Source organism: Myxocyprinus asiaticus, chromosome 26 (genome assembly GCF_019703515.2).
Source record: "Myxocyprinus asiaticus isolate MX2 ecotype Aquarium Trade chromosome 26, UBuf_Myxa_2, whole genome shotgun sequence".
NCBI classification, from domain to species: Eukaryota; Metazoa; Chordata; class Actinopteri; order Cypriniformes; family Catostomidae; genus Myxocyprinus; species Myxocyprinus asiaticus.
Window position 1 is genome coordinate 35413003 of NC_059369.1, and position 13583 is coordinate 35426585.

The 13583-nt window shown below is 37.6% G+C and overlaps 2 protein-coding genes across 3 annotated transcripts in view; one reads left to right on the plus strand and one right to left on the minus strand.

Annotated features, from left to right (window-relative positions):
* The first annotated feature begins 1206 nt into the window (after positions 1 to 1206).
* On the plus strand, positions 1207 to 6057 carry LOC127417446 (ATP-sensitive inward rectifier potassium channel 1-like). Its single transcript, XM_051657515.1, has 2 exons — positions 1207 to 1317; positions 4182 to 6057. The coding sequence occupies exon 2, from the start codon at positions 4199 to 4201 to the stop codon at positions 5318 to 5320; it is 1122 nt and encodes a 373-aa protein (XP_051513475.1). The 5' UTR covers positions 1207 to 1317; positions 4182 to 4198; the 3' UTR covers positions 5321 to 6057.
* A 2356-nt stretch (positions 6058 to 8413) lies between these two features.
* LOC127417443 (Friend leukemia integration 1 transcription factor-like) overlaps positions 8414 to 13583 on the minus strand; it is a 41570-nt gene continuing 36400 nt past the window's right edge. For both annotated transcript variants that reach the window (XM_051657510.1, XM_051657511.1), the window contains 4 exons: positions 11061 to 11120; positions 10665 to 10727; positions 10334 to 10381; positions 8414 to 9613 (listed from right to left, as the gene is read on the minus strand). In XM_051657510.1, the coding sequence (XP_051513470.1) occupies positions 9084 to 9613; positions 10334 to 10381; positions 10665 to 10727; positions 11061 to 11120 (701 nt within the window). In that variant the 3' untranslated portion in view covers positions 8414 to 9083. The remainder of the gene's footprint in view (positions 9614 to 10333; positions 10382 to 10664; positions 10728 to 11060; positions 11121 to 13583) is intronic.

Sequence of the window (13583 nt, forward strand, 5' to 3'; positions counted from 1 at the left end):
CATGGAAACACACACTGATGTAGAATCCTGTCACACATACAGATTTTTCCAGAAAATTACCTACAAATTTCAGGTTAGAGGTCATGTGTGAATACAACCTTTTTGAAAATTGCTCTGGCAATTTCCCTTAATGAGAAGTTGTATCATTACCTATAAATTTCCATACTGATGGTATGTGTGAACAGCACATGTGGTACATTTACCAGTAAAGGCAACCCAATGATTTTCCTGTAATTTACCTGGTTGCATGTGTGAATGGGTCTAGAATGATAAAACTTCTCATTAAGGGAAATTGCCAGATAAAAATTTACAAGTATTTTCAAAAAGGTCAGGCTCACACATGACCTCTAACCTGAAATTTTCAGGTAATTTTTTGGAAAAGGCTGTATGTGTGAAAGGGGCTAATGTTAAGGTATACAACCTTATAGTAAAATGTGACCAAAAAAAAAAAAAAAAAACCTGATTCAACAAGATTTCTATTAAGTCTAGGATTTCATACACCAGATGCACACCCTGATTCTATTTTAAAGGCTAAATCAGCTTGAATCAAATGTTCTTTCTGTATATTTTTTTTCTGTACATACCTCCAGTTAAAAACTCTTTAGTTTTAACAAAGCGTGGCCTGTAACCTTGATTTGCAACTTGCCGGTGACCTGAAACCATCCCAGAACACAGATTTATCACTTCATACATCACTTGATACTAGATTACTTGCACCAGTGACAAATGTTTATGGTAAAGAAATATGTGATATGATTTTGTGGGGGTACCCTTAACAGTTCATTTGTTACACGGTGTCCTGCTTGAGTGTGCAGGTGTGTGTGAGTTGTATGTTTATACTGACTTCCTTCTGCATGCATCTGTGCACGTGTGTCAGGTAGATGCAGCCTGCATGCTCTACTTGCGTAAAGCATTTTTGTGTATACATCTGTCGATTTTTGTGTATACATAAACATGGGATGACTGTGTGAGCAGAAGGGAAGCCTACATAAGGACAGAGTTGGGCATAAGGTGTCTCAGACAACTTGGGATGGAGAAAGAGTGAGTGATAGAGAAAGAGAGAGTAACAGAGTGTGAAACAGTTAGGCACTTAAGGAGGGACACAGTTTATTAATGAGTAACATAGATGTGTTCATTTCCAATTTCCTGCTTTAGCTGATATTTATAAAAAGGGAAAGTGAGAATAGGACCACAAGCAGGTGAACGAGACACGGGAAGAGAGAGAGAGAGAGAGCAAGATTCAAAGGATTTCATCCATGATTTTTCAACATCAGCTTGCCTGATTTCTGAATAACAGAAGAGCACCTTCAATAGCAGGTAAGCTAAACACTAAACAGGTCTGTTATCACTCTAGATTAAAATAATAATAATAATAATAATAATAATAATAATAATAATAATAATTTTAATAAAAAAGGATAGTTAACTGATTTTTAAGTTTTTTATTATATTTAAGTTTTTTATGTTGACTGGTGATATGGGTTTGGAAGAACATGTGGGTGGACAATTTTGTTTATTTTTGGGTGAACTATCCTTTTAACATGATCACAAGTGAGCTGTAAAGAAGACAGCCATCTTCACTCATGTCTGGTCATCTGTGAATCTTTATATTAGACGTTCTCATCTAATATACAGTCCGGTTCACTCATCAGCACCAATATTCCTCAAGGTATTTCGGGAACATTACATTAATAAATCGGCACAGCAGATGACTGGCTGTGGATGGGAACTGCCGGTGCTTCTGGCCGGGCTGAACAGTTGCTATTCTGCTGTATAAATGAGCTTTGGAACAGAGTTGATGTGTATTCTAATAGACTCTACATTAAACATTAAGCACACTCCAGAGATGAAACAAATGGGTTGAGAGTGAACTGAACACCACTCAGCCCCTCATAAACGACAGATAAACAGGGATTACCTTCAGCTGACTGTCCTGAACACAGTACCATGCAATGCCTGCATTTACCAATGCTTTTATTTACTGTTGTAATTAAGTACAAAGAAACATCCAGAATGTGGCCATAAATCAAAGCCAGCAGTGAACTGAGAGGCCATGACAAGTGCACTCTGGTGCAAGGCAAATTCTTTCACAATTACACAATTGCTTGAATTCCCTGCCAGCTCAAGGCTTGTTGTTTTAACTCATTTGCACTTATTCTTGTACTCACAGCTGATTTTAAGAGCAGAATTTTTTTATCTCTCTTTTCTTTTTTTTCTTTTTCTTTTTTTTTTAAATGAGGAGAGGCAAAATCAATTGAAGATGAAACACCATTGTGACCATATTTTAATATCTCAGCCATTGTGCTAATTTGTATTGCAGTGTTATTTTTATGTCATGTAGGCATTATTTTACTAAACGCTGGCATACAGTTGTGCTCAAAAGTTTGCATACCCTTGGAGAATTGGTAACAGAACTGGAGCAGGCAAAACACATTTATTTTATTTCTTATGGGATTCATATTCAACTGTAGGTTATAACAGAATGGCACAATCATAAAACAAAACATGGCAACAAAGAAAAAAATGAAATGACCCCTGTTCAAAAGTCTGCATACCCTTAGTTCTTAATGCTGTGTATTGCCCCCTTTAGCATCAATGACAGCGTGCAGTCTTTTGTAATAGTTGTCTATGAGGCCCCAGATTCTTGCAGGTGGTATAGCTGCCCATTCGTCATGGCAAAATGCCTCCAGGTCATGCAAAGTCTTTAGTCATCTTGCACGAACCGCACGTTTGAGATCTCCCCAGAGTGGCTCGATGATATTAAGGTCAGGAGACTGTGATGGCCACTCTAGAACCTTCACCTTTTTCTGCTGTAACCACAGGAGGGTCAACTTGGCCTTGTGCTTTGGGTGTGAGAAATTAACCTTTAATTGCCATTTAAACCTGTGTGTGTCACCTTGTGTGTCTGTAACAAGGCCAAACATTCAAGGGTATGTAAACTTTTGATCAGGGCCATTTGGATGATTTCTGTTATCATTATGATTTAAAAAGGAGCCAAACAACTATGTGATGATAAATGGCTTCATATGATCACTATCCTTAAATAAAGACATTTTTTTGCATGATCAGTCATATTTTCAAAATCAGTGCCAAAATGTCACAATTTCTGCCAGGGTATGCAAACATTTGAGCACAACTGTAAGTAATTTTGAAAGACTTTTTACTTGCTTTCTATGGTCATTTACTAATATTTATACTGAAGGTGTCACGTTAAGAAACAAATTTGGGATATATATATAAAAGGTATTGTTATATCACCAATGTGCAATTATTACTGACAAAATTTTGTCCTGGCCTGTGGTCCATGAGGAATTTTTATGGATTACGTTATGCCCTTAAATACCTACAAATGAGCAGTTTTTTTTTTTTTTTTTTTTTTTTTATGACCATTTTTTCATATATTGAGAAAAAGACATATCTTATCTGTACAGAGCAGTAAAATCTGTTGTATTTATATACACAAGATTACTGAAGAAAGCCACTCGGACAAGAATATAATGTTACATTGCAGCCACACAATCCCTTTGCTAATTTCATTTAAACTAACTTGTGCAGTGTGGCGTGCAGAAATCATGGCAAGCTCATGATGCTAACATCAACATTACATGCATTTGACCTAATGCAGTACTTTGGGATTTTGTGAAATGTGCAAGTTTGTGGTTAGCAGAGGGTTTGTTATAGATGTTTTGGCTAGTGACTTGATGATTTTAGCATGGAATCTATGGTTTTCTGCATAGCAATTCAGGAATTGGCTAATGTTATCTGAAATGGCCCAGTTGAAAGAGTTGGACATTATCATTGTTTACAGTATGCCAAATCTGAAATGGCCTAAAGTGTTTTTGCACGTACAGTATGTGGATGGATTTGGCATAGGGTGTCCTATCTCATGCATAACAATGCCCAATGTTTATCCCTAAATACTCTTGTATGTGGTGCAGCACATTCTCCATCACCTTTTGCAACACTATATCAACCTCTCCAAATAAATTGTAGCTCTTTAGACGTTCACACTGAAACCTCAGTCAACATTGTTTGTGTTTTGTATTACAGTGTGTCCTGATTTGCTTCTAGTCTTATTAACAGACCTTTGCGTGAAGTTGAACAATGTTTTATAAAGTATACCTCCACTTTCACAGTGCTTAAACAGATTAACTTAAAATAACCCTTTATTCTCTCCCCAGATTGACAGACCCTCAAAATGACGTGTTCCTTGAGAGAGCAGCTAAAAGAATACTTTGCAGAACGGCGTGTTCGCAAAAACCGCCTGGTGACTAAAGATGGCCGCTGCAACATTGAGTATGGCAACATTATGCATCGCAACCGCTTTGCCTACATTCTAGACATATGGACCACCTTCGTGGAGACTCGATGGCGGTTTGTCATCCTGTACTTTGTGGCTTCATTCACTCTCAGCTGGTTCATCTTCGGTCTCGTCTGGTACTGGATTGCCAAAGACAATGGTGACCTAACATGGCAGAATCCTCCACAGGATCACGTACCATGTGTAATAAATGTCCAAGGCCTGACCGCGGCCTTCCTCTTCTCATTAGAGACCCAGACCACCATCGGCTATGGTTATCGAGCCATCACCCCCCTTTGCCCTGGAGCTGTCGCCCTCATTGTAATTCAGTGTCTTATTGGTGCCATCATCAACTGCTTCTGGTGTGGAGTGATCATGACAAAGATCGCCCTACCCAAAAAGAGAGCCAAGACCATAACATTCAGTGAGTCTGCAGTTATCTGCCCGAAGAAAGGGACCCTCTGCCTTCAGATTCGCGTGGCCAACCTACGAAAGACCCTGATGATCGGCAGCCAAATTTACGGCAAGCTGCTGAGAACAACAGTAGCTCCTGAGGGTGAGACCGTCATCATGGACCAGGTCAGCATTGACTTTATGGTGGATGCCGGCAAGGACAACCTGTTCTTTGTATGCCCATTGACCCTATACCATGTCATTGATAAAACAAGTCCATTCTTTGATATGGCAGTGGACACTCTGCATCAGCAAGAGTTTGAGCTTGTGGTCTTCCTGGATGGCGTGGCTGAGTCCACTAGCTCCTCTTGCCAGGTCAGGACTTCCTACATACCTCAGGAGATCATGTGGGGTTACGACTTCCTCCCTATAATCTCCCGGGGCAAAGAGGGGAAATACCGTGTGGACTTTTCCAACTTTGCCAAAGTGGTGGCCGTACCAACCGCTCATTGTGCCTACTGCTACCACAATGAGCCAGGGCATCATCACTATTCGAGAAATGGCATCGATAACCAGGGCTTTGAGGTGATTGATATTGGCGAAGTGCCCAGCAGTACCAAAATGTAGCACTGGTTTTCAGAATCTATAGCTGTTGGAATGACATGTATCTGTATGATGTCACCATCTTGCACTATAAGAAGGACTGGACACTGACAGACTCTGGTGCCTTATGCTTACTGCAAATGCAAGCAGGGGCGAGCCGCCATATACCCCATTGTTTAAGAAAACCTGCAAAATGATGAAAGTTGAGAGGCTAAAAACAGACTGGCAAAACCAAACTACTGAAAAGAATAGAAAATTGCTGCAAAAATGTATAATTTCTATGTTAAATAACATTCATTCAACTGTGTCAGATTATTGCCTGAAAGTGTGATACACAAAGCCAAGTGTCATGTCTGACTTGTGAAATGCACAGCTAGACTTCCATTTAAACTTTAAGTAAAACAATATTCCTTTCCCTTTTGTCCCCATAATATGAGAAGGATAAAAGTGTGAATTATCATTGATTTGAAGGTGAAATTAGAGCTTCTGTGTTGTGGTCATTGCCCTGAGAGTAGGAATATAAAGTGGAGGTTTATTAATATGAGATTGATTTATATTATCTGAAGATGAGTTCAAATGCCAATGCCTCAGCAAAAGTCTGTATTTCTACAGCTGTTTTATGCTATGAATTATATTGGAATGGTGTATTATTTTGTAAATTAATAGAAATTGTTAAAATTGTAAAATTGAATGTGTAAATATCATTTGTACTTTGTAAATATTAGTTTTTTACACAAATAAATATATATTAAATAATTGCATTTCTTGGGTGTATTTGTATGTCATGATAAAATCTTTATGGAAAAACTTGTCAATTATTGACAAACTGAATTTTCCTGCAGTAACAGTTAAAAGTTACCACACGAGGGCGCACAAGACAAAGCTATGAATACCCACGACTGCGAGCTACAGTAGAAGACACTCTTAGCTGGACAACATTTCTGATGTTTTATGGTTGATTGCTGTAGGCCTATAATATGCAATGCAGACAATACAGTAAAAATCTAGTATTTTTGTATGATTCCTTCTGTCCATTCCAAGTTCCAGGCTCGCAGTCAGACAACTGGCCGCTAATGTACAGTAGATCCCTGCACAAAAGTCTCATCATACAAAATAAAAATGAGTCATTGCTCTGCAATTAACTGTGCTGGCTTCTTGGAAATTCGTGCGTGCATGCGTGTGTGTGTGTGAAATGGTGATGTGTTACGGAATTCTGAGACTGTAGCCCTTGGACTCACTACTTGAGATGCCAAATAATGAAGAGGCCTTTACAATATATTTGATATAGGATTAAGATAGTACCCTGAGGAGCTTTTACTGCAAATATATTGTGACAGAAGAGCTTATCTGAATAATTCTCATCATTTTTAATAAGCATGCCAGCCCAGGTTGTTGAATGAGTTTATCCACAGTCGCTCTTGATAATAGAGTTCAGTTCAGTTCAGTTGTTTTTTCTTCACATCTCAGGATTTTTAGTGATGGTTTAATGATGTAATCTTTTCCTCAACACAAAATCTAAAAATAAATAACACTATACAGACATGTCATGACATCTGTTATCACAGTGGTTTACAGTATGATCAATCAGTACTGGATTAGATGAAAGTCATGCAGTCTAGACCATCAGACTAATTTAATATTTGAGTGAAAAAAGTTGAGGCAAAGATGATGACATTAATTTACAAATCATCTACCGGTTAGTCAGCTAGTTTAGCCATTTAGAATGCTACGCTTTTTACATAGCATCACTGCAAATTCAATTACAATGTTAATATATTTTGAGTAGTGAGAAGCATTGACCAAATGACTGATAGCAAAAAGTTATCTGGAGAGCTTCTTTAATGTAAAAACATTTATTTAGTCACATTTTGCCTATGAAACAAACCCCTTTTTTACAAAAGGTAATACTTAATAAATTGCAGAAACAACAAAATTAACAAAAACGATTAATTGCAATATTTCTTATTTTTTATATATATATATATATATATATATATATAGTCTTAAATTTAATATCCAAAATACATTGCATACTGTATATAAAATAACACAATTCCTTCATATCTGACAATGATCCCTTATAGAGATGAACTGGTGGAAATCATCTTTTACCTTAATGCTCTTAAGTACACAAAGGGGAATTGCTTGCATGGAACTGACACTGGTATAACACTGCCCAATCAAGTTTAGGCACACGCAAAGTTTGGCTTTAAGGCATTTGGCATTACAAGAACTGTTATTTTTGCACTTTGGAAAACCCTGATTTATGTAAAACCGATTGTCACTTAGCATAATGTTTTGGTAAGGCATTTGCTTTTAAGGAATAAAAAATACATATCAAAATAACTTTCTTATTATCATGGCAAGTAAGACTTTAGAAAAAAGCATTTTCCGAAAAATACAAGAAAACATTCACAAACGTATTGCCCATATGTACAGATACAAAATACCTACGTAGTACAAACTTCCTTCAGTAACTGATAAAACAAAAAAAAAAAAACAAAAAAAAAAACGTTTGCATTTTGAGCGAGGTCAACTCGTATTAAAGTATGATTTTTAACACTGTCACATATGAAAATAGCTCTGCATAATTTATACAGTAAGACGCTTTTAATGCCTAGTTGACCTTTGATCAAAATAATACTAGCAAATAGGTCTGACAAACGCACAGCGTTTGCGAATCTCTGGTTTCAACGTTTTGTGTTGCTGTTTTAACTGTTTATATGTTTACTTTTTTTTTTTTCTTTCAAAGAGGTACTTTGCATGATGCCCACATTCAGTTGTTCAGCAATCCAAGAATCTATTCAAGAGTTTTAAGACATAGGAATGTATATTAATTACATATGAACTAAAATAACACTTGGCTATAGATTGGCAATTTTGAGATGAAATGAAATGAATTTTCCCTGGCCAATGAGGGGGGCACAAACAGGAATCCCCCCAGCAGGAAAGTGAGCATTAATTGAAAGCAAGTTAAAGCTGCATTAGAAATTTAGGACAGATTTAAATTAATCTATCATTTACAGAGCATTCACATCAACACCATCTTGGTCATCAGCATAAAAGAGTGCTAAAGGTGAATAAGTGATTTTAGCTTGAGCCAGCTAGCCTGAGAAGCTCCTTTTAAACAATCATCCGCCACGTCCTCCAGTTTGGAGAATAACTGACGGGTGAATGCCAACATTTTTCCAGTTGCCAGATTTGCTTTAGTAAGAAAGTTTCAGTCACAACTTAAAAAGATAAATTCATGTAACCAAGGTGGGTTTAGACAAAATCCAAAGAGAAGGATGGACTAGGTCCAAACAGATAAGCACTCAATTCACAATTGCATTAACACACAGGGAGAGTTTACAGTGATTAGTTTTTTCGGTCATTGACCGACTTTATAACTGTGGTCTTTATTTGGTAGAAGGGGACTCTGGTCCATTGGTACAGCTTTTGGGAGTAGAAAGGTACAATGACATTTAGAAACACGCACACACTCTCCAAAGCAAACATCAAAGAAGATGTTGTTTGTTCTTTGAATAAGTAGTACTCCATTTTATAGAGGATCAGCCATTTTTTGGTCTGTTTTTCTTCTCTCTGCTTACTTTCTCTGTCTTTCCAGCTTCTTCCAACATTTTCTTCATTGTACAAATTTTTGACAGGCCTCTCCAAAAAAAAAAAAAAAAAAAAAAAATCTTCCCCTTTCCAGCTTCCTTGTCTTCCATATCCAGGTCCTTTTGTCTTCCCTCCAAATGCAGTTCAAGTTTTGGCATGTAGGGAGCAGGGTGAGAGGTGAAGGGCATTAGTAGTAACTGCCTAGGTGGGAAGGCACATGAGAACTGGAATGACGTGGAACGCTTGGATTAGGATAAATCCCCCCTGTTGGAGAGCTCCAGTATGGGGTGGTGGGGCCAAAAAAATTGGAGGATGTGACAGGCATGGAGGGGGGATGTGGTGAAACAAAGTTGACCTTCTGCTGGTGGGCGTGGTAGCTAGGTACATATGGCAGATCGGTTGGGTACTTGTACATGGTAGACTCGGTTGGATGGGGCTGCAAGGCCTGAGCAATGCCATGGAAGTCAAACTTATAGGCATAACGTTTGCCGTGAACTTTGGTCATGATGTTTTTGTCATAGTAGTAGCGAAGGGCGCGGCTTAGTTTGTCATAGTTCATGTTGGGCTTGCTCTTGCGTTCCCCCCAGCGACGCGCTACTTCGTCAGGGTCTGTCATCTTAAACTCTCCGTTGGTCCCCTCCCAGGTGATGCAGCCAGCATTGGCACTGTCAGAGAGAAGTTCTAGCAAGAACTGCCACAGCTGAATCTGACCTGAACCTGGACAACGAGACATCAGGGGAATTTTACTCAAATCTAAAGACTGATGAGGTCAACTTAAAAGGAATGTTCTGGGTTCAACACAAGTTAAGCTCAATTGACAGCATTTGTTGCATAATGTTGATTACCACAAAAAAAAAAAAAAAAAAAAAAAATTCAACTTGACCCTTGGTTATCAAAATAAAAATGATTGCACTTATAGTAAGACACTTACAATAGAAGTGAATGGGGCCAGTCCATAAACTCTAAAATACACACAGTTTCAAAAATATAACCACAAGATTTAAACATTATTCGTGTTAACGTGATTTTAGTTTGAAACAATTTCTTGCTAACCTTATCTGTGTAAAGTTATATCCAATTTTACAACTTCGTTGCCATTATGGCATAATACCTGTAAACTCTGTAACCTGGTAAATGTTGTAATGCCGATAAATCCCTATTTTTGTATCACACTAAAATCTTGTGGCTATACTTTTTAAACAATGTGCATTTTAACTGTTGGACTGGTCCCAATCACTTCTACTGTAAGTGCCTTGTTGAAATATTTGCTTTTTTAACGAGGGACCAGTGGAAATTTTTTATTTTTTTATTTTAAGTAATCAATGTTATGCCACAAATACTGTCAATTGAGCCTAACTTGAATTGAATCTGGGACATTTCCCTATTTTAGGTATCTCAGATATGTTGTTGAAATACTGTAAGCCATTTTGTTGTTACCTGGGTTGGCGAGTCGACTGCTGGTGGGACCTAATATCTGGTAAGGGTCTATGGGAAAAGAGAAATTAGTCTGTATGTTATCATTTTGTTACCCTTACCATGTTACCATTACCATGTTCTCATTACTTGAGTTCAGCTCCCGTAGCTAAACAGAGCATAGCACTTCCAATGCCAAAAGACATTGGTTCAATTCACAGGGAATGCTTGGACTAAAAAATGTTATACCTCACATGCACTATAAGTTGCTTTGGATAAAAGTGTCTGCCAAATGCATAAATTTAATTAATGTTTGGATGAGCATGCATGCTTGTGGCACAGAATTCCTGGTTACCTGGCTGAGGCCGAGCCTGCTCAGTGCTCTTGGACGCATTCTGAGAGACCACTGTCGGAGAGCCTGAGAAATGGAAAGAAAGAAAGGGAAAGCGACATAAAAGAGAGAAAAAGGCGAGAAAAAAAGTTAAGCACATTCGTCTGGGTGAGCAGACACATCAGTCCTGGTCCAAAGAAAATGGGGATTTGCTGGCCAAACTGCTGAGTACTTAATGGGCCTCTTCAGTTCCCTGTGTCCCTAAACTAAAGACTGACATTATGTGGCAGGGTTGATTCTCTATCATTACTGTAAAGGTTAAAGTACAAATCCCACAGATTCAATATAAAAGTCTGATAGAAAAAAAACAACAACAAAAAAACAAGATCAACTTTTGGCAGCTGTTGCCATGACACTCACCTTTGCCACTGTGCATGCTGTTTGACCAGCCTGCCCTCCGTACAGCATCATAAGACGCATCTGGAGAATATATATGTAATTATTTAGTACATTTTAGTAACCTTGATATTTCATGAGTAACTGGAATTCTTCTATTATTTGTCCAAAATCAATTTCAAATGATACATTTACACTTGGAACTCACACAAACACAAATTATGTGAATTTAGAGTTTATCATTCATCCTTCTACAGTATATTGTAGTTAAAAGCATAGCTGACCCTAACTGCTGAGCTAATGCTTTTTCTTGAGTTAATTGATTTTCTTGCCCTTTCCATAAAACTAAGCTGTACACATTTTCTTTGGAACACATGAAACAGAAATGATAATTGTGTTGCTCAATTGCATAAATACAATTATATTATCATGAATACTTTCAAATAAATAACTAATATAACTGATCTATTAACAACATCTATTTATTTTTTTAAAGATCCAGAAAACAAAAGAGATGAATAAGAAATGTACAGAAATGTGTTTTTAGTGCAGTTTGAGGAACCTTCGTCATGTGTCCTAAAATCAGCATTTTCTTGTTTCTTTCTTCTTTTTTTTTTTTTTTTTTTTTTTTGTTGTTTCCAACAATTCATAAAGATAATGGATTTCTGTGAGCCCACTATAAAACCTGAATAGGACCCAACAGTTCTGCAACTATGACATAACACTGCCCTCTGCTGGTGATTAAGGTTGAAATCTTATCCAAGCTGTGGGTGGAACTATTAGACATTAACCTCTAAGGACAAAGAAAAATGTTTAGTTTGGAAAGTGCTGATAGAACTACATGGCCCACGTTTCAAAATCACAACAATATCTCCAGTCAGCGTTTCTCAGCAAAAGCAGTATCCAAGAAAAAGTAAGATGCTAATCTCTAAAAGCATCTTAAACCTACTGCACAAAAAGTGAGAAAGAGCAAGACTTTCATTGCTCCTGGTTTACATTAAATCAAATAGAGCAGCACTTAACTGAGCAGACATAAGAATTGCATCTAAAGACATTAATCATCAAAGACCTAAGTATTCAGCACAATGTGATACAGTTTCAATGTTTCAATCTGTTTCCTTTTTAGTTTTTTTCTAGATTCATGAAAAAGTTCACCCCAAAATGAAAATTCTTTCATTATTTACTCACCCTCATGTAATTTCAAACCCTTATGCTTATCCATGGAACACAACAGGATCATTTTTCAAGAATAATTCACAGCTATGTTCCATACAATGACAGTTTAAAGTGACGACATCTGTCCAGCTCCAAAAACAACATAAAAACATTATAATACTAGCAAGTAAAGCTCAGCAAGTAAAGACGTTGACTACGACCCCTGCAATCGTGGGTTTGAATCAAGGGCGAGCTGAGTGACTCCAGTCAGGTCTCCTAAGCAACCAAATTGGCCCAGTTGCTAGGGAGTGTAGAATCACATGGGGTAACCTCCTTGTGGTCCCTATAATGTGCGGTTCTCGCTCTCTGTGGGGCGCGTGGTGAGTTGTGCATTTATGCCACGGAGAATATCGTGAAGCCTCCACACGTGTTACATCTCTGCGGTAATGCGTTCAACATGCCACGTGATAAGATGCGCGGATTGGCGGTCTCAGATATGGAGGTAACTGAGATTCATCCTCTGCCACCCAGATTGAGGTGAGTCACTATGCTACCACGAGGACTTTGGGAATTGGGCATTCCAAATTGGGGAGGGAAAAAAAAGTCTATTCCAAGTCTTCTGTAGCAATATGATAACTTTGTGTGAGGGACAGAACAAAATTTAAGCCGTACTCAACAAAAATCTTCCCTCCACTGCAGCTCAAATCAAATATGGCACCGTTAGACATACACATTTGATTTCACAGCATCGAAGAAGGGCCTACATTTCCATCCTTTGTCACACAAAGCTATCCAATGGCTTTAGAGAACTTTGAATATACAGCACATGAGTCATATGAATTACTTTTACGGTGCTTTAGTGGTGTTTATTTGTCTTATTCGGACCTTGACATCCAGGCCACAATATGAATGGAAAAGAGCTAGGTACATTTTCTTTCATTTTCTCCTTTGGTGTTCCACAGATGAAATAACAGCATATGGATTTGGAACACGTAAATAATTACAAAATGTACATTTTTGGGTGAACTATTCCTTAAATGTTCAATTCAGATTATTTTCACAATAAATATTGAAACGGCTACACCACCATACCATCAAAAAGCAAGAGCACTAGGGACTAGACACAATGACATTCTGCATTAAAGGAATTAATGAACACAATGATTTCAGGAAACATTAGGCAAACCAACAGTAGTCTCATGACAACACATGAGATATGACTTATTCATACGAAATGGTAAAATCACAAGAAATCATATGACTCGACTGATGTTTTATTTCTTTATAGTACACAAAAGTTATTTTTCTATTAAAATCTCGATTCGATTTAGGGTTTAGGTAAGGGTTTAGACTTAATGGTTAGAGGTTAAACTTGGGAAAAACCATAATAAC

Coding starts and splice junctions, on each gene's coding strand:
- LOC127417446 (XM_051657515.1), top strand. CDS start 4,199: ATGACGTGTTCCTTGAGAGAGCAGCTAAAAGAATACTTTGCAGAACGG.